Source organism: Perca flavescens, chromosome 12 (assembly GCF_004354835.1).
Source record: "Perca flavescens isolate YP-PL-M2 chromosome 12, PFLA_1.0, whole genome shotgun sequence".
Taxonomy (NCBI): domain Eukaryota; kingdom Metazoa; phylum Chordata; class Actinopteri; order Perciformes; family Percidae; genus Perca; species Perca flavescens.
In genome coordinates, this window is record NC_041342.1 from 31,847,926 (window position 1) to 31,873,445 (window position 25,520).

The 25,520-nt window shown below is 42.7% G+C and overlaps 1 protein-coding gene across 2 annotated transcripts in view; it reads right to left on the minus strand.

The window, feature by feature from the left end:
- Positions 1-361: 361 nt before the first annotated feature.
- adcy8 (adenylate cyclase 8 (brain)) overlaps positions 362-25,520 on the minus strand; it is a 129,974-nt gene continuing 104,815 nt past the window's right edge. For both annotated transcript variants that reach the window (XM_028592754.1, XM_028592753.1), the window contains 5 exons: positions 16,103-16,261; positions 8,503-8,649; positions 4,498-4,590; positions 2,537-2,651; positions 362-1,375 (listed from right to left, as the gene is read on the minus strand). In XM_028592754.1, the coding sequence (XP_028448555.1) occupies positions 879-1,375; positions 2,537-2,651; positions 4,498-4,590; positions 8,503-8,649; positions 16,103-16,261 (1,011 nt within the window). In that variant the 3' untranslated portion in view covers positions 362-878. The remainder of the gene's footprint in view (positions 1,376-2,536; positions 2,652-4,497; positions 4,591-8,502; positions 8,650-16,102; positions 16,262-25,520) is intronic.

Here is a 25,520-nt window from a genome sequence, read left to right on the forward strand (position 1 = left end):
TATGATGTATAACAGCTGTATACTAATATCCCTGTATGGATGTGATATGATGTATAACAGCTGTATACTACTATCCCTTTATGGATGTGATATGATGTATAACAGCTGTATACTACTATCTCTCTATGGATGTGATATGATGTATAACAGCTGTATACTAATATCCCTGTATGGATGTGATATGATGTATAACAGCTGTATACTACTATCCCTGTATGGATGTGATATGATGTATAACAGCTGTATACTACTATCTCTGTGATGTGATTTCTATCTTGTCAGTCTGGCTCAGGTTAAACTCTTTGTGAAACATGAACAATGAATGCCCCAGAACTTTATTTTATTATTAAGTTTGATAGTCAGTTATAACAGAAAAAGAACATAAATAAACTACTTTAACTCAGATTTTCTTTAGGGCTTTATTACGTGGAATCGGATCGGTACATAAACTCCAGTATTTCAGGCAGTATCGGAGCCGATACCGTATCGGACCATCTCTAGCCAGAGGCGGGAGCCGTAAAAACCTGCAGCGGCCTGCGGTGAAAAGTTGACACCGATTTAAACTTTTGGAGAAACGCAACCTGACGTCACGCTGCGGCGACCAAGCCTACGAGACTGGATCAGACCGGTCACACCCGCTGGTTCGGTTCCGACCTGCGTCCCCTTTGCTGCATGCCTTTCTCCCCCTCTCTCTCTCTCTCCCTTTAAATGTATAAGCTGACCTATCAAATAAAAATTCAGGCCTAAAATGCCAGAAAACAAATCTTAAAAGAAAGCCTCATTGGCTGAAGTTTAACTCAACCTCTGGAATGTATTCTGCCTGCAGAGCAGCTCTGCCTCTGGGACACCTGTGTGGAACTAAAACTCCCGTGTGCCCTTCAGGACAGCTCAGTCTTATCAGCTGCTTCCGGGTGATGTCCCGCTCCCACCTCGGAGCTACCGGGCGCTAACAACGTCCTCCGGTTGTAGTGGTGGTGGCCCTTCAGGATGCCCGAGTTGTTGTCGTTTAGGATCTGCTTCTGCTTCTGGCGGTTCAGCGACTGCACCAGGCCGAGCACCACGGCCGCCAGCGAGTACTGGCCCGTGATCTTGCGCGGCTGCATGATGAGCGGGTTGGGCTGCACGCGGCCCAGCAGGTAGTGCGTGCGGATCTTGCCCTCCTGCTCGCTGATGCCCTTGACGTAGATCTCGCCGCGGTACTCGAATGCGAAGCCGCGCTCCTTCAGGATCAGGTAGGTGTCCTCGGGCACCTGGATCTTGCCGCTGATCCCCGTGCTGTCCATGCGGCTCGCCAGGTTCACCGTCTTCCCCCAGATGTCGTACTGGGGCTTCTTGGCGCCGATCACGCCCGCCACCACCGAGCCGTGGGCCATCCCTGCCAAACACACACACACACACACACACAGGCGATCAGTTTTTGCTTCAGACTGATCTCATGAAGTGGCGTATGTATGACACGCTAATTTGTATGCCATTTTGGCGTACTATCGAGACGCATATTCGCTTTTTAGCGTGTTTATCAACGCAATTTGCCAGCCATTGACCTACATTACAAGTGAATTTTCGCCATAGTGAGTAGTATAAAGGGACGTAGGTCCGCGTAAGGAGGTTGGTTTGGGGGGCGGATGGGTAAAACACAGGACTTTCACCCAGGAGAGCCGGGATCTCGTTTTTTTAAGCCTTCCCCAATGTTTCTTTCCTAAACCCAACTGTTTGTTTTCCTAAGCGTGTTTTTGTCGATTTTTTCCGTGTTTTTGTCGCTTTTTTGTGTTACTACAGCCTTTCCCTGTGTTCTTTTCCTAAACCCAACCTTTTTTTATTAAATTTGTTTTTACACGCGTGGCGTGACGTTCTCGCGATAGTACGTCACGTTCTTGCAATAACGTGTATGTTTACACCCGCTGTATACAGCGTAGACATACACGTGGATAGCTGAAAATTCGTACAGCGTGTACGTTTACGCAAAGTCATGATGCCACGTTGATTGCTTCATTCTAGAGACCCGTTTTCACAAATCTAGTTTCCAGCTGGATTTTTAAGTTTCTACACATGAGAGATCTGTTCGGTTTATACAGAGCAAGGTTCAAAGACGTGGCTGTTGAGGACACGTTAAAATATGCGTCTAGAAACGGTGGTTGTACCCAATGTTTGACACAATATGAATGTATGCTCGGTAAGTGGGATAGACTTATTGTCATTTTGCATTTCGGCGCCCATGTTGTCCAATCTGTCTGTTCATACCGGCTGCGATCAGGCGCAGTGGTCTTTTGGCGACTCTTGCATTTCTTCCGCGGGCCGCGAGCGAATGTAACTAAAACACCCAGGTTCATGGTGATTTTGGCTGTCTTGGCTTCTCACAGCAAGACACGCGATCAGGCACACAGCGAGAGTGACTGACACACACACACACACACACGCACACTGGTATGTACAGCGAGGCACACGATCAGGCACAAATCTACGCTTCACGGCTATTTGCGGGGCTTCCGCGTGCAGTATGTTCCTGCTGTAATGACGGATGACACGGAGCTCTTACCGATCCTCAGCTCAAAGTTGTTGAACGAGTGCTTGTTGATCTCCTGGATGCTCTCGTTGAGGGCGATGGCAAAGTCAGCCAACGCACACAGGTGACCCCACTTATCTTCACATTGCTGCGGGTCAGAGAAGAGTCGCAGTCAGCCAAAGGGCAAAGACAAAATCTGACACTTGGCGTCAGAAAAACTGCTGCTCATGTGTAGCAGCACCTGCAGACTCTTGCTGCATATTCAAGCACACAATGCTACATTTGCCGTCTTGTGTGTTTCTTTTTTATTTCTGCTGCTACTACTCATACTACTACTACTTCTCAGTTGTTTTATTCAAGAGATGAGGTGCTCTGAGTTCACCTCTGCTGTAGCGTATGTCAGCTTCTTGAGGATTGTCAACCCTCTACATCAGAGAATGGCAAAGGCTCCGTAACTGAACCTGGATCAGCATGACGGCTGTGGATACAACTTCAATACTTTAGAGCAAAGGTGTAGATTGTAGAAAAGGTAGATATTTCCCCCTTAAAAAAATATGAAAGACAACCCACTCCCCTAAAGAGATACAAAATAAGGGGGCTCAAAACATATATGGAAAACAAGAACTGTGTCTACTAAAAATGTGCTACTATAGGGGGGTTAAAGAACACGACAGGATTGTGAAAAATAAAGATGTGATTTTGACTGTCTGAATGTGTTTTATGTAGATTAGGCCTGTAACAGTCATTACACAACAACTGTTGATGGTACCGTAATGGTCAATTTTATGTTCATTAAAAAACAACGTTTTATGATAGTTAATGATAATAAAGAGGGGTGGTTTACTACATACGCTGTGTACTTGTGTTATTACATTATCTGGGTCACATGACAGTGATATAACCAAAAGATGTATCCTGGGACTCATTCAAAACTTAAATTTGTTTGAAAAAGTAATACATAAATAACTATTTTTTTAATTTGACTGAAAGACAATTGTATTGTTAATCACAGTTATGTCTGAGACAATTAATTGTACAGTAAAATTTGGAATTGTTCTAGCTCTAATGTAGATTTAAACGTTGAAGCTTCTGGCTTCAACAAGGTCTTGTTCTCTAACAGATTTGTTGTTGAGCTGAACATGATTCCTTCAAAAACATCCCAAAACACGTGGTGATGTTTTGAATATGCAGAAAGATTTGAACAATACAGGTGAATAATAAGTCCTTTTAAATAAATAGAGACATTTGCACCATAAATTGATGCATAAAAGGCTCACATTGTTGGATAAAAATTCACCAAAATTTAAATCAAACCTACGCCAGGTCAGGCTGGCACTGAATGCTTGGCCAGATTCTTAATCTTTGATGAGATATTTTGAGATTTAAATTGTACTTTTTCTCATTTTAGTCTGTATGTTGATACAAAAAAGTTATTGTACAGCTGCCACCCTATAAAAACGAAATAAACCAATGATGCGTTTGAGAGGTTTGGCTCTATTGTGTTACACCTTTTTACAGCACAAACTGAACTTTGAGTCTGACATCTCATTTGGTCAATTTAAAAACAAAGTATAAAGCTGCCAGGAACACAAAATACAAGTTCATAATACAAACAATCTATAGTTATCTTTAGTCCTAATCCCTCAAAATATTATGAACAGCTTTAGGTTGTAAAAATTATATTGTTTTACTATTTATACACGCAAATAAAGCAGAGAAACTAATAAGGAATACAACTATAAGACCGTTTTTTTGCACCTTTTTCATTGAAAGTCTACAGTGAGTTGATGTCAATTAGCAGATGAAATCCACCTGAGATTTTCGGAGAACCGCAAACAAGTTCTATATTTGCAAATTAGCAATTTGTGTTTGCGTCTTGTGAGCCTAATTTGAACCCGAAGTTCCCTGCTCGACGCTGCCTCTCATCTGCGACAGCCTGCAGGTTAGAAACAAGCAGATGGACATATGTTGGAATGAACCGTGGAGGATCTCACCTGCTTTTCAGGCGACAGACCGGAGACGGCCATGTAGGTGCTGCCAATCGTCTTGATCTTCTCGATGTCCTGGAAACGCTCCTCGCCTAGCAACTGTGACAAGTGATACAGTGAAAGAAATGTTTACTTTCCTGATCTCAAGAAAATGAATCCAAGACTTGATCTTTGTTAGATTAATTCTCCTTCATATCCATCCTTCTGCAAGTCGGCTGTTTAACCAACTGATTATTATATCTAAAGCCCGGTTCAGACCAAAGACTTGCGACGAAACAAAGACATTTTAGAACGTGGCAGAGAAAGGTTGCAGTGGTCTGAACCGGTCCGTCTCAGCTCGACTCCAACCAGCTGATGGAGATGATAAACCGTCTCGTCTCATTGGTGTAAACTGGCAGGTTTTAGAACACTGCAGAACGGCGCCTTGCAAGTAGTTGCAAGTTTAACAATAATAATAATAATTATAATAATACATTTTATTTAAACGCGCCTTTCTCGGCACTCAAGGACACCGTACAGGGATACATAGGACATTTAAAAACAACAAAAAATAAAGAATACAACAACAACAACAGAAAGAGAAAGAGCAACTGACATCACGTGGAATAAGCAGTTTTAAACAGATGTGTTTTGAGTTGCGATTTGAAATGGGGGGAATGAATCGATGTTTCTGAGTTGGGGTGGTAATGCGACTGAATGCTCTGCTCCCCGTGGTGGTGAGACGGGCGGAGGGGACAGACGGGTGTATGAAGTTTCAACTCGTCTCGTCGCAAATCTTCGGTCTGAACTGGGCTTTACAAAGCAATCGCCCATTCTGAACAAGGCACGTTTTTAAACAGGCACTGCAGTTATATTATTATAAACTCGAAAAGGCATAAAATCTTTGGTGATAAGGAAACTGAACAAATAAAAATCCTTTTTGCTACTTTTAACCATTCTTCTGTTTATTTTGTTAATAAAAACGTTCTGCCTGACCTACTTTCAGCACAGGAAGTCCCATTTGGAGTTTTTTTACAGGACAGAAGAATTTCCATTTCTGACTAGAAAGACTAAATGAAATGGAGTTCCTGCAAGCTCAGTTTTCCTGACAAAACAGCAAATGTCAGGTACGATATTACCCTCTGTCAGTTTCACTTTTGTAGCCGTTTATGAATGCAGCATAAACAGAGGAGTTGTGTACTCAGCATGAGCGCTGACATGGATGAAAAAGGTCCATCGACTGAAGCTGCATCAGGAGAAAAGTCAGCGTAAGACAGCAAAATCCTGGATACCTGACAGACTCACGCACTGACACTACGTTTAGATTTCTACCTTTTGGTTTAAAAACTAAATATCTTCTGCTACGTTTCCCCCTCTCATTCCCCCTGCTCTGGCGTTTCCAAGCCCCTAAACCGGAGACATTTGGTAACTCTTCTGACCCGTTTCGGTTGGGAATCTGCGGGGTAGTGCTGCCATCTCAACGGCCGCTAACGGAGACCTTTGGCGACGCCGACACTGACGCCAACGTTAACATATTGTATAAGAAATGTGATGTTTCAAAACGCCAGAAAATATTCCGTTTCATGTGATTAACCGTTTTGCCAGTTGTCCTCTGATGTTATTATGTGCTGCTCATATCCCGAGCCACTCTGCCATCTTCCTCTCTGTGTGTCTCTGAAGGCGAGTTCCCCGATGGAGAAAAGAGAAGTCTGTTCATGTTGGAGGAGTGAATGAGGAGTGCGGCCCGAGGCAGCAGAGAGCTCAGCTGCTGTCTGCCTGTCTCGCCTCTTGTTAGGAGACTTTGACACTTTCTGTCAAAAACTCAGTGTGGAGGCTCGATCAGGAACCCGGGTTCCTCCAGACTTCAGTCTGTCCACAGGGACCCAAGATGTGCCAATATATAACATCCTGTGACGCCTCAATTTATTCACAATTATATTAAAAAAATTATTATGTGTGTTTCTGGCTCCAAGCTGATGCTAAATGAAGTTGAGATTGTTAATTTGTCTACAGCATATAGAATAGATATAAATTTAGGTATGATGCAAATTAGCAACAACAGGCATTCATGGTAAAATTCTTTACAAAATGGTAAAATTAATAAAACACATTTTCCCATCTCAGATATGTAGATTTTATTCATGTCACAAAGTAATTGACAAATAAATGAATCTTGACAACAGCAAGAAAGAAAACACTCTCCTACTCCCTAACATTGACAGTAGTCTTTTTAGTGTTAGGGTTAGGGGTTAGGGTTAAGGGGTTAATCTCGCTTCCGTGAACCGGATGTATCTCCCACTCCGACCGGTCCTACGAGAAACCAGTGCGTGTAAAAGGTTCCTAGGTATGTATCGAATGTAAACAAACCGGCATTGGGAGAATACACACGCTATCTCGCCTGCAGTCGGAATGGAAGGGGTTTGATGCAAATTAGCGACAGTCGGCGTTAAGGGGTTAAGTCCAATGTAGATGTGAAGACAGTAAGAGGGGTGTCAGTTTTTCTACCTTTTTGAACTGTGGAGGAACTGATTTAATCTGAAATAGTTTAAATAACTGAAAGTATTTAGTTTTTTCTACTATTGGACTGAGGGGTATATACATATTTTTTGGAGGGAATCCTGAACTCTACAGCAAATCCTTCTGTAACTCTGTAAGGGAAATCAATACATCTCAGTAGTGATCTGAGTACTACACAGACGTGTTAATATGAACGCAGATTAGTTCTGCGACTAGAGCTAAAACTCTCTGTTTGACAAGTTTCGGTGGGCATCTTGACACATTTGTTGCACCGAAAAACTGGCTCGTTGTTGGAAACAAATTTCTAAGACCTGCTCTTTGAAACCTTCAGCGTGTTTGCTACGGAAAAAGACTCCTCTTCACTGTTTTCAGTTTCTTAGCATTGTTCTGATTTCATTAAATGATGACAGTCGCAACTGTGCAAAACTGATGCAACCAGACGGTCAACATAAGCTCAGTATTTGCTGGAAAGTCAATGACCAGAGTTTGACTCTTTGCTTCATAATAAAGGCCTAAAAAGGCAGAAGAGAGATGACAAGAAAAGGAGGGAGAGAGACGTGTATGATGGGCTTATGGTGTTGTCATTTATACATACACTGAACAAAATTATAAACGCAACACTTTTCTTTTTGCCCCTGTTTTTCAAGATGCTGATTAGACAGCAGGATTATTGCACAGGTGTGACTTAGGCTGGACGCAATAGTAAAACTGGACACTCTAAAATGTGCAGTTTTACTGTATTGGGGGGCTCCGAAAACCAGTCAGTATCGGGTGTTATGGTTAGGGTTCATCCCTCTCTCTCTCTCTCCCTCTCTCTCCCTCTCTCTCTCCCTCTCGACCTGACTGCAGTTCGTCGTCGTATTCTACTTGAGTGGGCAAATGCTCACATTCGAAGGTGTCTGGCACTTTGGAGAGGTGTTCTCTTCACAGATGAACCCTAACACCAGATACTGACTAGTTTTCGGACACCCCAATACATGGATTATCTTAGCAAAGGAGAAGTGCTCAGATTTAGACAGATTTGTGAACAATATTTGAGAGGAATAAGCCTTTTGGGTACATAGAAAAAGACTTAGATCTTTGAGTTAAGCTCATGAAAAATGGGGGCAAAAAGAAAAGTGTTGTTATAATTTTGTTAGTATATGTTATTAGTATATTTGGTTTATTTTGTTACTATTTTGTTAAATAGTCTGGAATATTGTAGTTACTGTGTCAGTAATGTTGCGAATTGTATGTTTTGTTGTTTAAAAAATTAAAATTCTTAATCACCGAAAAAAGAAATACATTAGTATAGTCAGTAGTGTCCTTGTAGATGTTTTTAGTCTCTCTGGAGTCATTTCTATCTGATAACCTGCAGATGTAAGCTCTCCTGTGGTTTCTTCCTGTACATTAATCAGTCCTGAAGTGTTCTGGGGGAATAATCTGGATGTTTTAATCCAAAATGGACAATGCTGACGCATGTTTGAAAGTTGGGCTGAAGCGTACCTGGGTGAACTTTAAAGTCGGCGGTCTCACCTCGTCAAAGTCGGCAATGATTTCGTTGAGGAGCCTGAGGCACTCGACCCCCTGGTTGTTCATCTCAGTCTGGGAGTAGAAGTCGGCGAAGCCCGGGATGGACGCAAACATCACGCCCACCGAGTCGTAGGACTGGGAGTACAGCTCCTGCGGGGGCACACGGCACGGATTCAACGACTACTGTCACATCTGTCTTATTGAAAATGCTAAAAAAAATATCAGTGTTCCTATACAATTAATATGAAGTTCAAGGTGTAGAATCTTTTAGCCTACCTAAATCAATCGACAAAATTGGATACTTTTCATCAGTTTGGAATTTGATGTGTTTATGTAATTTGTTTGATGTCAACTACAGCTGCAACTGACGATTAGAGCTCGACCGATATGGGTTTTTCTCTGGCCGATGCCGATCTTTAGAAATCAGGGTCAGCCGATGGCCGATAAATGCTGCCGATTAATTTTGGCCGATATTTGGCCAATATGTGCTTGTTTTTAAACCTCTATATGAAACATAAAATGTAACGCTAATAATTACGTAAGATACACAAAATTTCTCAACAAAAACCTTTATTGAACACTTCACCAATCTGCACTTGTATACTTACATTAAAACTGTATGTTGCAGAAGCACCTGCCGATTAAACGGCTTGATATACTTGGATATCAGCCGATGCTGATTATGTAAAAAATGCAAAAAATCTGCTGATTAATCGGTCGACCTCTACTAATGATTATTTCCATTGTCGATGAATCGATTAGTTGTTTGGTCTGTAAATTAAAGAAAAAAAAGTGGATCGGTGTTTCCCAAGACAACATCCTCAAATGTCTTGTTTTGTCCACAACTCAAAGATATTCAGTTTCCTGTCACAGAGGAGAGAAGAAACTAGAACAATATTCACATTTAACAAGCTGGAATCCGAGAACTTTTACTTCCTTTTTTCTTAACAAATGACTCAAATCTATTAATCGATTGTCAAAATAGTTGGCAATCAACTTAATAGTTGACAACTAATCAATGAACCATTATTAATCTTTGCAGCGCTATAAAAGATGTAACAACACTGGTGTAGTCCTATAAATTGAATACTAATAATAGGATATTTTCTAAATATTAAAATTGATAAAGTGTAATAGTGTATGAAGGTAAAAATGTATATCGTTTCAACTATTCCAGGGGTAACTTTGGGTCACTGTGCACAACACAGTGTCTGTTTGCATTAATTCAGCAAATGAACAAATGTGCAAAATAAAAAACTTATTATTACCCAAACTCAATGCTACAAAATGTTTTAAAAAACAATAATCTTGCATCTGCACAGAAACACTGAGGCTTCAAGGTTCTGTGATGCAGCAGCTGCACCTACACTGCTCCCACCACCGGGGGGCAGCGTTGGCACAGGAGCAGAGCAGAGCAGCAGGCCTGCTGGCAGGAAACATCATCACGTCACTACGGGAATATTTTAATAATAGGCTGGTAAACATAATGTTCAGCCATAGTTCAACATCTCATATAAATAATTAAAGAGTCAGAAGTCAGACGTCTCTGACTCTCGCTCGACATTCTGCTCGGCTTTTCTATTTAATTACTCTTGGCCCCTGACTTTAATGTGACATCGCCGCCGGCATTATACACTCTTAATGAGCGCAGTCAAAGGTCAAAGCTTCAAAAGATGAAGTTGGTAAGAGTGGAACTAATTAATAATAATAATTTAGTATCACGTGAGCCGCTGTTATGACGTTTTTTGTTTAGGAGAAGTGTGTTACTTCAGTACATTAGTGATGTGTCACCACCACAAGCCTCCAGAGCAGCGACTTCTGGGGTTGAGATCTGGTGACTGTGTAGTAGGGTTGGGTACCGAGACCCGCCGCTAATACGGCACCGGTGCCTAAACGACCGGTATCTACCGGACGGAATTGCAACGCAGATTTCGGTGCCTCATTTCGGTGCCAATTAAATGCCTTTTGCGCTGCTCTCTGATGCTCTGAAATGGATGTCAGAGGCAACAGGAGCATCGCTGCATGTGACACTAGTTAACACTTTACTTGCGGCAGGTAACGTTAGCCTACCGTTAGCTAGCAGATGGAGTAAACACGGTTAAAATACTGACAGGTAAACGGTGTAAAGGGTGTCTGTATTTCACTGGAGAGGATTCCAACAGCGGGACGTTAAGCGGTCCCATGCACGTGAATCCCATGCATGTAAACTGGGTGTTATTTTGGACTCCCATCTTAACCTGGACAAACAAATAACATCTGTTGTAAAGACCATTTTTTATCAATTAAGAATAATTTCCAAACTCAAGTCTGTTCTGTCATACAATGATCTGGTAAAAGTCATCCATGCCTTCATGACCTCCCGCCTAGACTACTGTAACTCTCTCTACTTTGGTCTCCCTCTGACACTGGTGGCGGTATTTATTTTGTAATGACCAGGGTGTGGAGGTGACCTTTTATTTAAATTTGTAATCTTCCGCTGTCCGTCCTGTCCAGTGCTTCTTTTAACCTGCTTTTAACATCTGGCCTTCTTTTAAACAGCTTCTATATAACCGAACCTGTTATTTTAAGGAGGTTTTTAAGTGGTTTATTCACACCAGTGGTCTGGGGCCCTTGTGCCCTTTTGGTTTTTGGCCGGATGTCCGTCACCTTCTTTTTTTTTTGTGTTGGCATTCTAACCGCTGGTCGATTCAGGAAACATCCTCTGAGCTAGAACCGACAATCAAATTATATTTATTTGAGTTTTCTCATCGCACTCTTAACAGCCATTTTACTTCCACAGTTCGCCTCCCTATGTACACATGTTCCACCAAAACAAGTTTTGCTCTGGTTTATGCCAATAAACCAGAGCACGTTTTTCTTCCATCCAGAATGCTGCGTGGACTAGCCAGACCCTCCTCCGCAGCGCTGTGGAGGAAGGTCTGGCAGTGCGAGACGATTTCATCTTTAAATCCAAAACCCTTCCTTATATTTCTTCTTACACTTTTAGAAGTAGAGTACGGTTCTTCAGGACATGTGTAACGTCTGCGGCAGCAAGTGGAACTCAATATAAACCTAATTTCTTTCTTTAACAAATCACATGATGTGTGTCCTTGAGCGAATAAAAAGGCTACCCAAAAAATAGCCAAATGTTTTTGATAAAATGACTCAGCTTTCGGTCAACAGCTCTTCAGCGGACCCAGAGCTTCAGTATCTAAATCACGGAACAACATTCAGCCTGATTAATAATGTAACAAGTGATTAGGGCCCAACCTATCCTAATGGATGCATTTTTAATCGTGCTCTTTATAAGTAGGCACAGACATGGCAGCAGAATGATATCAGCTCTCCTCTCCTGACATTCATAATTCATCGGTCGCTTGCCTTTTGTTCGGGAGGCAACGGAAGATTGGTGGAGACGATAATGAAGGAGCCGAGACGAGGACGGACGGGGACAATACGGCGATTTGACTCTGGCGTGCGATAACTGTCCTCTCTGCCCGACCCGCACAATCAGCCATTATCGAGTTGGTAAACGAGAAGAATGCAGCAGAACGAACAGAGAAGAAAAGAAGTGAAACGAAGCAATTTTCTTGTCAGGTTTATTTCCCCCACATTTCTCCCACTGTGATACATCAATCAATGTGTCCCTGAGCAAGATACTTAACCCCAAATTGCTCCATAGGCGTGTGACCTCTGACGTATATAGCAAGTGTAAGTTGCTTTGGATAAAAGCGTCAGCTAAATGACACGTAATATAATGCGCTTGGCTGGGACTGTTGGCGTTGCTTTTGATGCAGTTATGTTAAGGAAAAGCTTGTGACACGTAGGAATAACGGGACGGTTAAAGAAGAAAGCGACTTCAGCAAACGTGACAAGCGGGACACAATCCCTGGTGTCCTGGGTGAAAGTGTTTGATTACACACAGGAAACTTTTTTTGTACTTTGTACGTGTCTTTGTATTGTTTATTTGTATGTTGTTTGAATGTGTGTTATCTTGCACTCCTGACTGCAGATCACATTTCCCATTTGGGATAACAAAGTGAGTGAACTGATGGTCAGAAACATTTACCAAATCGGATTAATTTAAGCAAAAATGAGCCAAGCTATGCTTTATGGCCAAAGGTTTGTGGACACCTAACCTGACTCCGCCAGATGGATTACTTCGCATTTGCTCGGCATATCCATCTGGGAACATTCCGTTGGAGAACTTTTGGGAAGGGGTGAAAATACTGGTTAGCTGATTGGATAAACCATCTGTTTATCACCTATGTTGGTGATAGACGGGCCAAATCAACCAATCAGATCCACGAAGCGTATGAAAATACAACCACAAGCCCGCCCCTGCTGCTGCAGGCAAAACATAGCTCGTTAGCTCAGCAAGCAAGCAACATGTCAGTAAAGGATATTTGCCATTTGTGTAACGAGAATTTAGGAATAAAAGGCCCCATTTCAGGTTCCCGGACTGCTGTCTGAAAATACTGGTTAGCTGATTGGATAAACCATCTGTCTATCAGCACCTAACCCACCTCAAAACCAACACTGATTGGTCCGGTCGTTTGGCTAACGGCTCCAAATTTTCTCTATCTCAAGATGCCAGACTGATCTGCGAGTGGAAAACTGGAGCTCGCGAGATCAGGACGGTCTCACGAGGCTAATGGACACCCCCTTTTTATCGACATGATGCTTTCCTTCCAATGACAGGGTTTTCTCTACCATTATAAGGCTTTTAAGGGCAGCACCAAAGCCGTTTTGGGCACCAGCTATAGGCGACCGAATGTAAAATCAATGTGAGCATCAAAACTAACTGATTGACTTTTCTCAGAACCAATGATTGTTGTCGGTTCCCAGTGGACTTCTTTAGCAAGTTTTGTATTTAAGCTTTTTTAATGCTTATTTATTTATTCCCTGCTCTGGTTTTAAAGACACAGATATGGTTATAATAATGGTCCAAAATGGTGTCAAATTGCATTTTGTATTAACTGAAAAATGTAACATTTTCTATACGGAGGACCCCTAGACTCCCTGCTAACTACGTGCACCTAAGTCTGAGGGAAAACACTGAATGGGTCAATTCATCATATTCCTGCTCTGTTAGACTGCCGGGGTCGACTGCACATGCTGTTACTGTGACGCGGAAACCTCTAGGAGTAACCACAGCCCAGCAGCAAAGCGATGAGCCGCACAAGCTCAGCAGGACCGGGAAAAATCAATTGTCCTCAGCTGCAACACTTGCTGCTGAGTTCTAAACTGCCTCAGGAAACCGTCTGCCGGGAGTTCCCGAGGTACACGTGCATCAGATCATCATGTGTGATGCCGAGCGTGGGCGGGACTGATCTCAAACTCGCTGCCACTGGACTGTGCTGTAGGGGAAAGGTGTTGTCTGGAGCGATGAATCACACTATTTGGCAGTCGGGGTTTGGTAGAGCTGTAACAATTCCAAATTTGACTGAACAATCGTCTCAGAAATGATTGCGATTAACAATCCAATTTCCCCTTTAGTCAAATTTAGATTTATTTGTTTATGTTTTATTTTTTTTTCAAACAAACTTTCGAATGAATCCCAGGATACATGATATATTACTGTCATGTGACCCAGATAATGTAATAACACAGGTACACAGCCTATGATGTTATACATTGTAGACCGTAGCTAATGTTAGCAATTCATTGCGGTTAAACAAAGAAACGACGATTAGCCTAAAATGCTGGTTTCGCTATGGGAACGTACTGGAGTTTATGCACCAATCCGAAACCATGTAATTTTGCCCTGAAGAAAATCTACTAAAGGAGTTGACTGACTGTCAAACTAGATAATAAAAGACAGTTCTACGGCATTCATTGTTTGGATTTGTTTATGTGTCACAAAAACTTCAATCCAAATCCAAACAAAAATTTGAAAATCATATCACATCCATACAGGGTTAGTAGTTTACAGCTGTTAAAACATCATCACATATATGACACGCTGCTATCAGATCAGTACTCGTATCGGCCAATAACCAAGTTCAGGTATCGGAATCGGTATCAGGAAGCAAATAATGGAATTGGACCGACATGGTCCAACATGACAAAGCCTTTGTGCACAAAACCAGCTCCGTGAAGAAATGGTTTTCCCAGTTTGGTGTGGAAGATCTTGACTGGTCTGCACGGAGCCCTGACCACAACCGCATCCAACACCGACTGAGAGCCAGACCTGATCCCCCAACATCAGTGTTGGACCTCACTAGTACTCCCAACGTGTCTGATTTGGAGCAAATTAGGCCAAAAATAAAAGATTTTCATTTTTATTCTTTGTTCCAAATATCCGTTATCAGCTTCATTAAAGCCTTAATACGTAACTTTTTTATTAATGGATGTCCGTTACATTCAAGCCATTGCCAAATGAGCTGCTACAAAGTTAATTAAGACTATCAGCTCCACACAACCACAGAAGATTGTGGCTATGAAGATAATGACCTCTTCTGAAGAGTCCATCATGTTTTTTTAATCCTACATGTCCTCCTTGGCTACTAGCAACTGCATTTTATTGTCATTACTTAGAATTCCTCACGGGGCCAACAGAAACTACGCACTAAAGCTTTAACTACTAATAATCAGTATCGGCCCTGAAAAAACAGTATCGGTCGACCCCCTAGAGCGAATCCCTGCAGCAAGTTGTTTGAGTGTCCACCTTTAAGTTATGCCGTTTGTCATGTTAATAAACACACATTCATCTCAACAAATCATCATTTAATTTAGAAGATGGGTTAAAACACGCACCAGGTTAACCAAAGACCCATCTGATTTCTTTGTCATTGCGTGTGCTCCCATTTTAGACTTTTAACAAGTGCAGAACAGCTCCATTCAATGGAAATTAAAAGCACAAAAGGAAAAGGGCAGCAGAGATAAGGGGAACAAAAAAAGAAAAGAAACTTTGTAAAGTTTGACTCTGCAGATTCACGGCCGCTGAGTCACTCCTTCCTGTGACGGCGAGATAAATCAATGTGTTCTCGGCTGCAGTGTGACAACATGTTATTAAAATCAAATCAAATTCATATGACCAAAACTCTCTCTCTTTCTCTCTCTCTCTCTCTCTCTCTGTACAGTTGTTTGAAAAGCAATTATAACTTATTTTCCTAGTTTTGTCCATCATTTCTGTCAGCATTCATTTCATTTTACTCACCAATTAATAGCTAAGCTCACCATCTGATCAGAACGGACGCAAACAAACTTCCAGGTTAGACAAACTTACTTGGAAGGTAAAAAAAATGTATCACCATCACAAGCTACAGTGTCGTATCCTCAAAATGTGAGGACAAAGACTTAAAAAAACAATTACATCATGGTTGTTTTTCTTGCATCTAAGAAGTTAGTTGTTCATCAACAAAATAGCGAGTCTCAGAATTCCCACAAGCACTTAAACACATCAACATGGAAGAGATTTTAGGGACTCTGCTTGCAGCTGTAGTTCCACGTGACAAGAAACAATCTCCTTGCAAAGAAACATCTAAGTCAATCAAATAAAATTAAGCAAACTAATTATTCATTGTGACTGATGTAAGCATGTCGTAGCGTGTTTCTGTGGAGACGATTGGATCGTCAAGGTGAGGAAGAATGAAAAAGTGTGAGTGTGTTTTGTGCAGACCTCGTTGTCCCGGTCCTTCTCCAGGAAGTGTCGGGCCACGTGGCTGGGCAAGATGTTCCTCAGCATGTTCTCGTTGTGTTCCCGCAGCTCCTTCATCTCGTTGATCTCCTCTTTGGCCTGAACGCGCCACAGGAAGTCCAGCCGCGCCGTGTATTCCAGCTACAGACAGAAGAAACACATGATCATCCCTTTCTCGTGTCTCTTCTCCCAGTTCTCAGGTCGTTTTCAAGTCAATATGTTTCTGCTAAGGAGCCAATAGGAAATCAGCAGATAAGCCTGTGAGGATTAAGTTACTTTCTACCCTGTACATACTGTACATTATTCCTTCTTTGTAGGGGTGTGACGATACACTCAGCTCAAGAGAGGAGACAAGACACGAGATTGGGTTCACGACAACAAAATGAGACAAGATTTTAACACTTTTAAAGAAGACTGGAAAATTAGTCTTTACTCAGAGAACCGTGGTTACAACGTAACAAAGCATTTCAATGCAGTAAACATCGAAGAAGGCTGCTCTTGTATTGATTAATGACTATATAAAATACATTTTCTTTATCAACAATATATATATATATATATATATATATATATATATATATATATATATATATATATATATACACAGTATAAAACAAATATTTAAGTGTACTCACAAATCTGCTTACATACAGCAGGGTTTTTTTAAGTAACAAAAATTCTACTTGCCCTAAGTCAAATTTTACTGGCCCCTATTCAGCTTTTGCTTTTTTTTTTAATATAACTTTTATTGCAATTCCTTCACTTAATTAACAATCCATTACCGTACAAAGCAGTACCATTATGTAACCCATGTTTAAAATATGACATAAATAAGAATAAATAGTTAAAAGCTGCATAAATAAGTTTGAAGGTGATTCATTTAATGTAAGTTAATCTGAGTTAATTAAAAACGTTAATACAACAATCATTTAATGTTTTAGATTAAAAGTATGCTGACAGAAAATTCATGTCGCTGCCCCTTTAAGGGACTAGTGACGCTAGACGCAGCACCTCACTGACGCTGCAGCAGAGACCTGAGAGAGCAGAGGAGAAATCGGAGAGAACGAGCATCGGTTAATGAGCAGAAAAAAAAGAGTGAAAAAGTAGATTTTGCAGTTGAAAAACATAATTTACCTGGTCGGGAACTGACGGGGATTTTATGAAAACTAAGCCACACCGGTTTTGGTGAGTTTTGTTGTTTCTTGCATTTTGCAGTGTTGTACCCTTTTTTTTCTCTGGCGGAGAGCTAACGTTAAAAACTTAGCTGTTTACAAGGAGATGCTTCGTCATAAACGGTTTACCAGTTAATATTTTGGATTTATGAATACTGTCAATGTTATAAAAGTGAATGTATGCTGTGTAAATGAAAGATGTGTGCAGTAGTTGTGTGGAAGACGGAGCCGTGAGTTAAAAGAGACCGCTCCGCTGCCATTTTTGAGGTGAAAAAAACACTGTAGCAGTAACGTTACAACTCAGAGACTGTGAAACATTTATTTGTGTAATTCGAGGATTTAAAAGAGATTTATTGTTCTTATGACCTGTTACACAGGTCAGGTTTTTTGCTTGGTTTGAAGCTCGGTCGGAGCGAGGATTGGTCTGCAGTGTGCGGGCATGCACATGCACAGACGAGATTCAAGATGGAGCCAGACCCAGAACTTCAACTCATCTTCTCCATCGCATCAGTGAGGAAATCTCCTGCGTATGGTGACTCGCTGCCAGAGTGGTAGGAGTATCAAGAATTGGTTTTGAACTGAACTGGAAACTGATTGAATAATTTTGGACTGAATCAAACTGAAACTCTTCATTGAACTGAATAATCAAACTCTCATTTGGACTTCAACTTGAATTTAAGGTGTCATGCTTTTGTTTACATATTGAGTTCATATGTTTGAATGTGATTTGATGATTGTGGTCCACTTTGATTTGATTGTGTAAATTGAAGGTATTTTCTTACCCGTAAAAGAAAGGAAAAAGAGTTAACTCAGGAAGTGAAATAGGAATCCTAAAATAGGTGCAACCTAGGAAAAAAACTGGTCTAACTTAGATTAGCTTTATTAAAATAACTTAGGTGAACTAAAGAAAAAAGAGAGTGAAATACATTTTCATTTATACAATATTAAGAACCTGCAGGGTATTTTTGTTTTGTATACTGTATTTTGTGTGTTTTTGCATTAAGTAAATTGCCGGCCTTTTTGTATTTAAAGCAACGGTCTCTGGTGTAATTATTATTTTGCTTCCCACTCCTTAGAACCTAGAACTGGTCCAGTGGCGCAGTTAGTGGTGTGATACCGGTGCTACAAACATGGCGAGCCAGCCAGGAGTGGCTTAAAGCATTTAAAACTAGAAACCAGAGACCGTATAGTATTTTTATCAGTGATTCATTATGGATGTTATTCAAACGAGTAATGTGAAAATCCCTAACTCAGTCATAGTTAGTGGTATAGCCGGTACAGAAACTGATGAAGAACTATATGACTTCCTTAAACAATATGGTTCCATTCAAAGGGCAATCCCAGTAGATTTTGCTGAGCCAGCGTCAGGCAAACAGGTTGTAGTAGAGTATGTGTATGGTACAGCTATACAGTCTCTCTTGCCTTTATTGCCACACCGACTCAACAGTAAGACTCAGACTGATGTCACTTACCACATTAGAGCCTTAGCCAGTGTCTACACACCTGTAGCTAGCAAAACCGCTACACAGACTTACCTTTCAGAGTTGAAGGACATTGCGAAACAGACTGGCAAAGACTTTGCAGCTGTCCTCAGAGAAGAGCTCTCAGTCATCAGTGAGACTGTTGATCTAGATCAATCAGAAACCCAAGATGAATATATAGAACAGAACTCACCTGATACCCCAGAGCAACATGGCCCTGAAAATGCTGCACAGCTAAGCCCCCTACCCAGTACGGCCTTGGAGCAGCATGTTCAACATCATTGGTCTTCACCACCGACACCATCTAAAGAAAAGACACAGCCTGCTCTGAAACTTTCTGACGTCAATCCACCTGACATACAAAAAGTAATAGTCGAGCACATAGTGAGAAATGAAGATTCTGCTCTGCAGGTGCACACTTCCTTGAGACTTAGACCCTTCTCTGGACGTTTCTCCCGTCCCAACAATGAAGTGGATTATGAGACATGGCGTTCCAATGTGGAACTTCTCCTTAAAGACGCAACACAGTCCGATCTTTACAAGTCACGAAAGCTTCTTGAAAGTCTGTTATCACCTGCTATCGATATTGTGAAGCACCTGACACCTGAATCTCCCCTTAATGTGTACTTAGAGATCTTGGACTCCGCTTTTGGCACTGTCGAGGATGGAGATGACCTTTTTGCAAAGTATCTTAACACAATGCAAGATAACGGTGAGAAACCCTCAGCTTATCTACAACGGCTGCAGGTGATGCTGAACACCACCCTCAGGAGGGGAGGTGTAACTGCAAGTGACCTTGACCGGCATCTTCTCAGACAGTTTGTCAGAGGCTGCTGGGACAACATCTTGATAGCTGAACTCCAGCTAGAACAAAAGAAACAGAACCCACCTACCTTTGCTGAACTTCTTCTGTTACTCCAAGACAGCAGAAGATAAGCGTGCTTCAAAGCATCCCGCATGAAACAGCACTTCAATGTTTCAAAGCCAAGAGTGTCTTCTCATTATCAAGGTATTTATGTGCAGAGTGAAGAAGACTGCAACCCATCTCAGCCAGCTCTTGATCACAGGTCCGAAATCCAAGACCTAAAGAAACAAATAGCTGATTTACAGTCCCAGCTCACACGTATCACACAGAAAGACAGTAGAAAGGCTAAATCAGCTGCCAGACCAGTAGCTCCCCAAACAGCTAGCACATATCCCCCATCTATCACTCCAACATCTCAAAGGCTGCAGCCCCACAGCCGAGCTGTAAACAACAATACAAGCAATAGACCAAGGCCCTGGTATTGCTTTAGATGTGGAGAGGACGGACACATTAAGCCTCAGTGTGAAAGTGAGCCGAACCCATCTCTTGTAGCTGAGAAGAGGAAGCAGCTAAGAGAAAAGCAGTTGACATGGGACATTGAGAATGGTGCTTCAAAGCCTGATCCTTTAAACTAGACCCAGTTCGGTTGTGGGACAACGGGGACTGGAACACAGACAAAGTGTCCCAATAAGAAGCTGCACAGAGCCCGTGTGTACTCTCGCACACAAAAACAGACAGTCACCTTACCAAAAGGTCTGATTGGCGCCAGGTGCACAGCACAAGTGAGCATTAGTGACAAAGACTGCAGTTGCTTGTTGGATTCAGGCTCTCAAGTAACAACAATCCCCAACTCTTTCTATTTAGAGAACCTGTCTCACTTACCTATGAATTCCTTGAACGACCTGCTTGAAGTGGAAGGAGCCAACGGTCAAAGTGTCCCTTACCTTGGCTATGTCGAGGCCACCATCAGATTCCCAAAGAGTTTGCTTGGAGCGGACATTGAGGTGCCCACGTTGGTTTTGGTTGTACCTGACATGCGCTCCACTTTGTCATCAGCGCTTATAGGCACAAATACTTTGGATGTTCTTTATGAAAAGTATGCAGATATCGCACCTCAGAACTATGAGTCTCTTCCTTATGGCTACAAAGTTGTCTTAAAGACCCTTGAAATCAGGAAAAGACTGTCCGTTGATTCCAGTCTGGGAGAGGTGAGACTTCATAGTAGAGACTTTGAGACCATTGCAGCTGGACAGACCAAAGTCCTTGAAGGATCAGTGAGTTGCAGGACAACTGATGTTGGGAAATGGGTGATGGTAGAGTCACCAAAATCATCTTACTTGCCAGGTGGCATCCTGGTGACAGATAGCCTGGTAAGCCTACCACCAAAGCTACCACGCTGCATACCAGTCATGCTCAAGAATGAGTCACAACATGACATCACCCTATCTCCAAAGGCCGTGATAGCAGAGATACACGCTGTAAAGAGTGTTCAATCAGTTAAGACCCCTGACTCAGACCCTCCCACAAAACCTGACCAAAAATTAAATCTCAACTTTGACTTCACTGATTCTCCTGTACCCAATGAGTGGAAAGAGAGGATAACTGAGAAATTGAGTTCCATGCCGGAGGTGTTTGCACTGCACGAACTTGATTTTGGTTGCACTGACAAAATAAAACACCACATAACCCTCAGTGACCAGACGCCATTCAAACATAGGCCAAGACCTATACACCCCCAAGACATAGAGGCGGTGCGTAACCATCTCCAGCAACTCCTCGATGCAGAAGTCATCCGTGAATCGGAGTCGCCTTTCTCCTCGCCGATTGTAGTCGTCAGGAAAAAGAATGGCGATGTCAGACTCTGCATAGACTACAGAAAATTGAACACCCAAACAGTAAAAGATTCATATGCCTTACCTAATCTTGAGGAGTCCTTCTCTGCATTGACCGGTTCCAGGTGGTTCTCAGTGCTCGATCTCAAATCAGGCTTCTATCAAATAGAGATGGAGGAAGCAGACAAACACAAAACCGCATTCGTCTGCCCACTAGGATTCTTTGAGTTCAACAGGATGCCTCAGGGGATAACTAACGCCCCTAGCACGTTCCAGAGGCTTATGGAGCGCTGTATGGGAGAGTTGAACTTGAAGCAAGCCCTAGTTTTCCTTGATGACCTCATCGTCTTCTCCTCGACACTGGAGGAACACGAGGAAAGGTTGATGCGCGTGCTCAACCAATTGAAAGAGTTTGGCTTGAAACTGTCGCCAGGGAAGTGCAAGTTCTTCCAAACCTCTGTAAAGTACCTCGGCCACGTCGTGTCTAAAAAGGGCATCGAAACTGATCCAGACAAAGTAGCAGCATTAAAAACCTGGCCAAAACCAAACAACCTGAAAGAGCTAAGAACCTTCCTGGGTTTCTGTGGTTATTACCGCCGGTTCGTAAAAGACTACTCAAAGATTGTGAAGCCACTCAACGAGCTCACTGCTGGCTATCCGCCGCTGAGAAAGCACACTAAAACCACAGTGAACCCTGAGAAATACTACAACCCAAAAGACATCTTTGGTGACAGATGGACGCCTGCTTGCCAGGCAGCGTTTGACACCATAATCGAAAAACTGACAACTGCACCCATCCTCGGGTTTGCTGACCCCAAGCTCCCCTACATTTTACATACAGATGCAAGCACCTCGGGCCTCGGTGCTGCCCTTTACCAGGAGCAACAGGAACAGCAGCGAGTTGTTGCTTATGCAAGTCGAGGTCTGTCGAAAAGTGAGTCTAGGTATCCTGCACACAAACTGGAATTCCTTGCCCTTAAGTGGGCAGTAACAGAGAAATTCCAGGACTACCTGTACGGGAACACGTTCCTTGCTGTCACCGATAGCAATCCATTAACATACATTCTTACCTCTGCTAAGCTCGACGCCACGAGCTACAGATGGTTAGCCGCTCTGTCGACATTTGATTTCCAGCTACAATACAGAGCCGGTAAGCAAAATCAGGACGCGGATGGGCTGTCCAGGCGCCCTCACGGCAGATTACCTGAGGACATCATCACAAAAAGAGTTGGAGAGGATACAGCAATTCACAAAAAGACACTTGTCAGAGACTGATTATGCAAACCTGGATGAAAACACCATCAAAGCCATCTGTGAGAAGCACTTGGTTCGCCAAGTGATCAACAATCACTCTGGGGAAACATCACCCAGCACCACCTTGGTTGTGTCGCTTGCTCATCATCCAAAGGCTCTCCCAGAAAGCTTTGAAGAAGAGGATCAGCTTGTTGGCCTACCTGTCATCCCTTCATTAGCACCAGCTGAATTAAGAGACAAGCAAAATGCTGATCCCTGCATCCGTGAAGTACTCAGGTAAGTGGAGTCGGGAGAGAAACCCCCACCATCCTTGAGGAAGGAACTTCCTGAGCTTGGTCTCTTACTAAGGGAGTGGAACAAACTTGAGGTCTTAAATGGCGTGTTGTATCGCAAGCGGCAAGAGGGTGCTCAGACTCACTACCAGCTTGTGCTCCCTGAATCCCTGAGATCCTTAGTCCTCAAGAGCCTCCATGACGACATGGGCCACATGGGCACAGAGCGCACCCTAGATCTCGTCCGGAAGCGTTTCTATTGGCCCAAAATGTCAGCTGAGGTGGAAACTAAGGTCAAAACCTGCAACCGCTGCATACGACGTAAGACTATGCCCGAGAAAGCCGCACCACTCGTCAACATCATCGCAACAAGACCACTCGAACTTGTGTGTATGGATTTTCTCAGTGTGGAGCCGGACTCCAGTAACACCAAAGACATTCTGGTCATTACCGACCATTTTACGAAATATGCAGTGGCCGTCCCCACCCCGAATCAGAAAGCCAGGACAGTGGCCAAGAGCCTGTGGGACCACTTTTTCGTCCATTACGGCATCCCTGGAAAACTCCACAGTGACCAAGGTCCCGACTTTGAGTCCCGAACAATAAAAGAACTGTGTGAGCTCATTGGCACTCAAAAGATAAGAACCACCCCATACCATCCGAGAGGGAACCCTGTAGAACGGTTCAACAGGACCCTGCTCAACATGTTGGGAACCCTCGAGAATCAGAAAAAAAGAGTCACTGGCGGGATTACGTCAAACCATTAGTACACGCTTATAATTGTACTAAGAACGAGACAACTGGCTTTACCCCTTACGAGTTAATGTTCGGGCGTCAGCCAAGATTGCCAGTTGACCTAGCCTTTGGCCTACCAGTCAATCACCAGCCAGGCTCACACTCGCAATATGTTCGCAACCTGAAATCCCAACTCGAAGACAGTTACAGAGTAGCAACTGAGAATGCTAAAAAGTCAGCTAGTCGCAACAAGGCGAGGTTTGACAAGCATGTTGTTGACTCCACCTTGAATGAAGGCGACAGAGTCTTGGTTCGAAATGTCCGCCTTAGAGGCAAGCACAAGTTAGCCGACAGGTGGGAGTCTGGCGTGTATGTTGTCCTGAGACAGTCTGGAGACGTCCCAGTGTATGTTGTGAGGCCTGAAACAAGAGATGGTCCACAAAGAACTCTTCATCGTGACCTCCTGCTGCCATGCGGTTTCCTTCCAGTGACCTCAAACGAAAGTGAAACTAACCCGCCAAAGGCAGTGAGGCGACCAAGAACTCGACACCCTAACAATGACCGTTCAGATGGAGCTGATGGGGATGAATCCCAATCTGACTCTGAGGAATATCCCTATGATGGGCACAGAAACCTAAGAGTGGAAACACTAGGTTTCGACCTGATCCCTGAACCCATAGAACAATTACCAGAAAAGATTGAACTGGAACCTTCCAAAGAGTTGACTGCTGTTAAGCAAGATCCTTCAGACGTTGCCAAAGCTTTTCCTGAGGATGTTCCAGTAGAGACTTGTGACCTGAACTTACCTGAACCTAAAGAGAGAGACTTATCTGATCCTGGAAACAATGACTTACCTGATCCTGAAGAGAGCAGCTCAACCGCTGGACAGGAAATTGGAAACCTATTTGAGGAAGACCTGGATAGTGTCCATCCTACTACTCAACCTGCCCTGGAGGGCAAAGAAGACACAAGTGTTATGGACCAAACTGACATCCAGACAGAAGGTGACAGTTCTAGAAGACCTATCAGAGACAGAAAAGCGACTAAAAGACTGACTTACCCTGAGCTAGGGAACCCGTTGGTTACAATAGTTCAGTCTTTATTTCAAACCTTGAGTGATGTATTTACAGATTCCCTCGAAGAACCTAGCTTTCCAAAAACCCCTACAGTTATGACAGTATAGATTCAGAATGCACAGGGACGTGCATTAGGTAAAGAGGGGAGGATGTAACCCATGTTTAAAATATGACATAAATAAGAATAAATAGTTAAAAGCTGCATAAATAAGTTTGAAGGTGATTCATTTAATGTAAGTTAATCTGAGTTAATTAAAAACGTTAATACAACAATCATTTAATGTTTTAGATTAAAAGTATGCTGACAGAAAATTCATGTCGCTGCCCCTTTAAGGGACTAGTGACGCTAGACGCAGCACCTCACTGACGCTGCAGCAGAGACCTGAGAGAGCAGAGGAGAAATCGGAGAGAACGAGCATCGGTTAATGAGCAGAAAAAAGAGTGAAAAGTAGATTTTGCAGTTGAAAAACATAATTTACCTGGTCGGGAACTGACGGGATTTTATGAAAACTAAGCCACACACGGTTTTGGTGAGTTTTGTTGTTTCTTGCATTTTGCAGTGTTGTACCCTTTTTTTTCTCTGGCGGAGAGCTAACGCTAAAAACTTAGCTGTTTACAAGGAGATGCTTCGTCATAAACGGTTTACCAGTTAATATTTTGGATTTATGAATACTGTGAATGTTATAAAAGTGAATGTATGCTGTGTAAATGAAAGATGTGTGCAGTAGTTGTGTGGGAGACGGAGCCGTGAGTTAAAAGAGACCGCTCCGCTG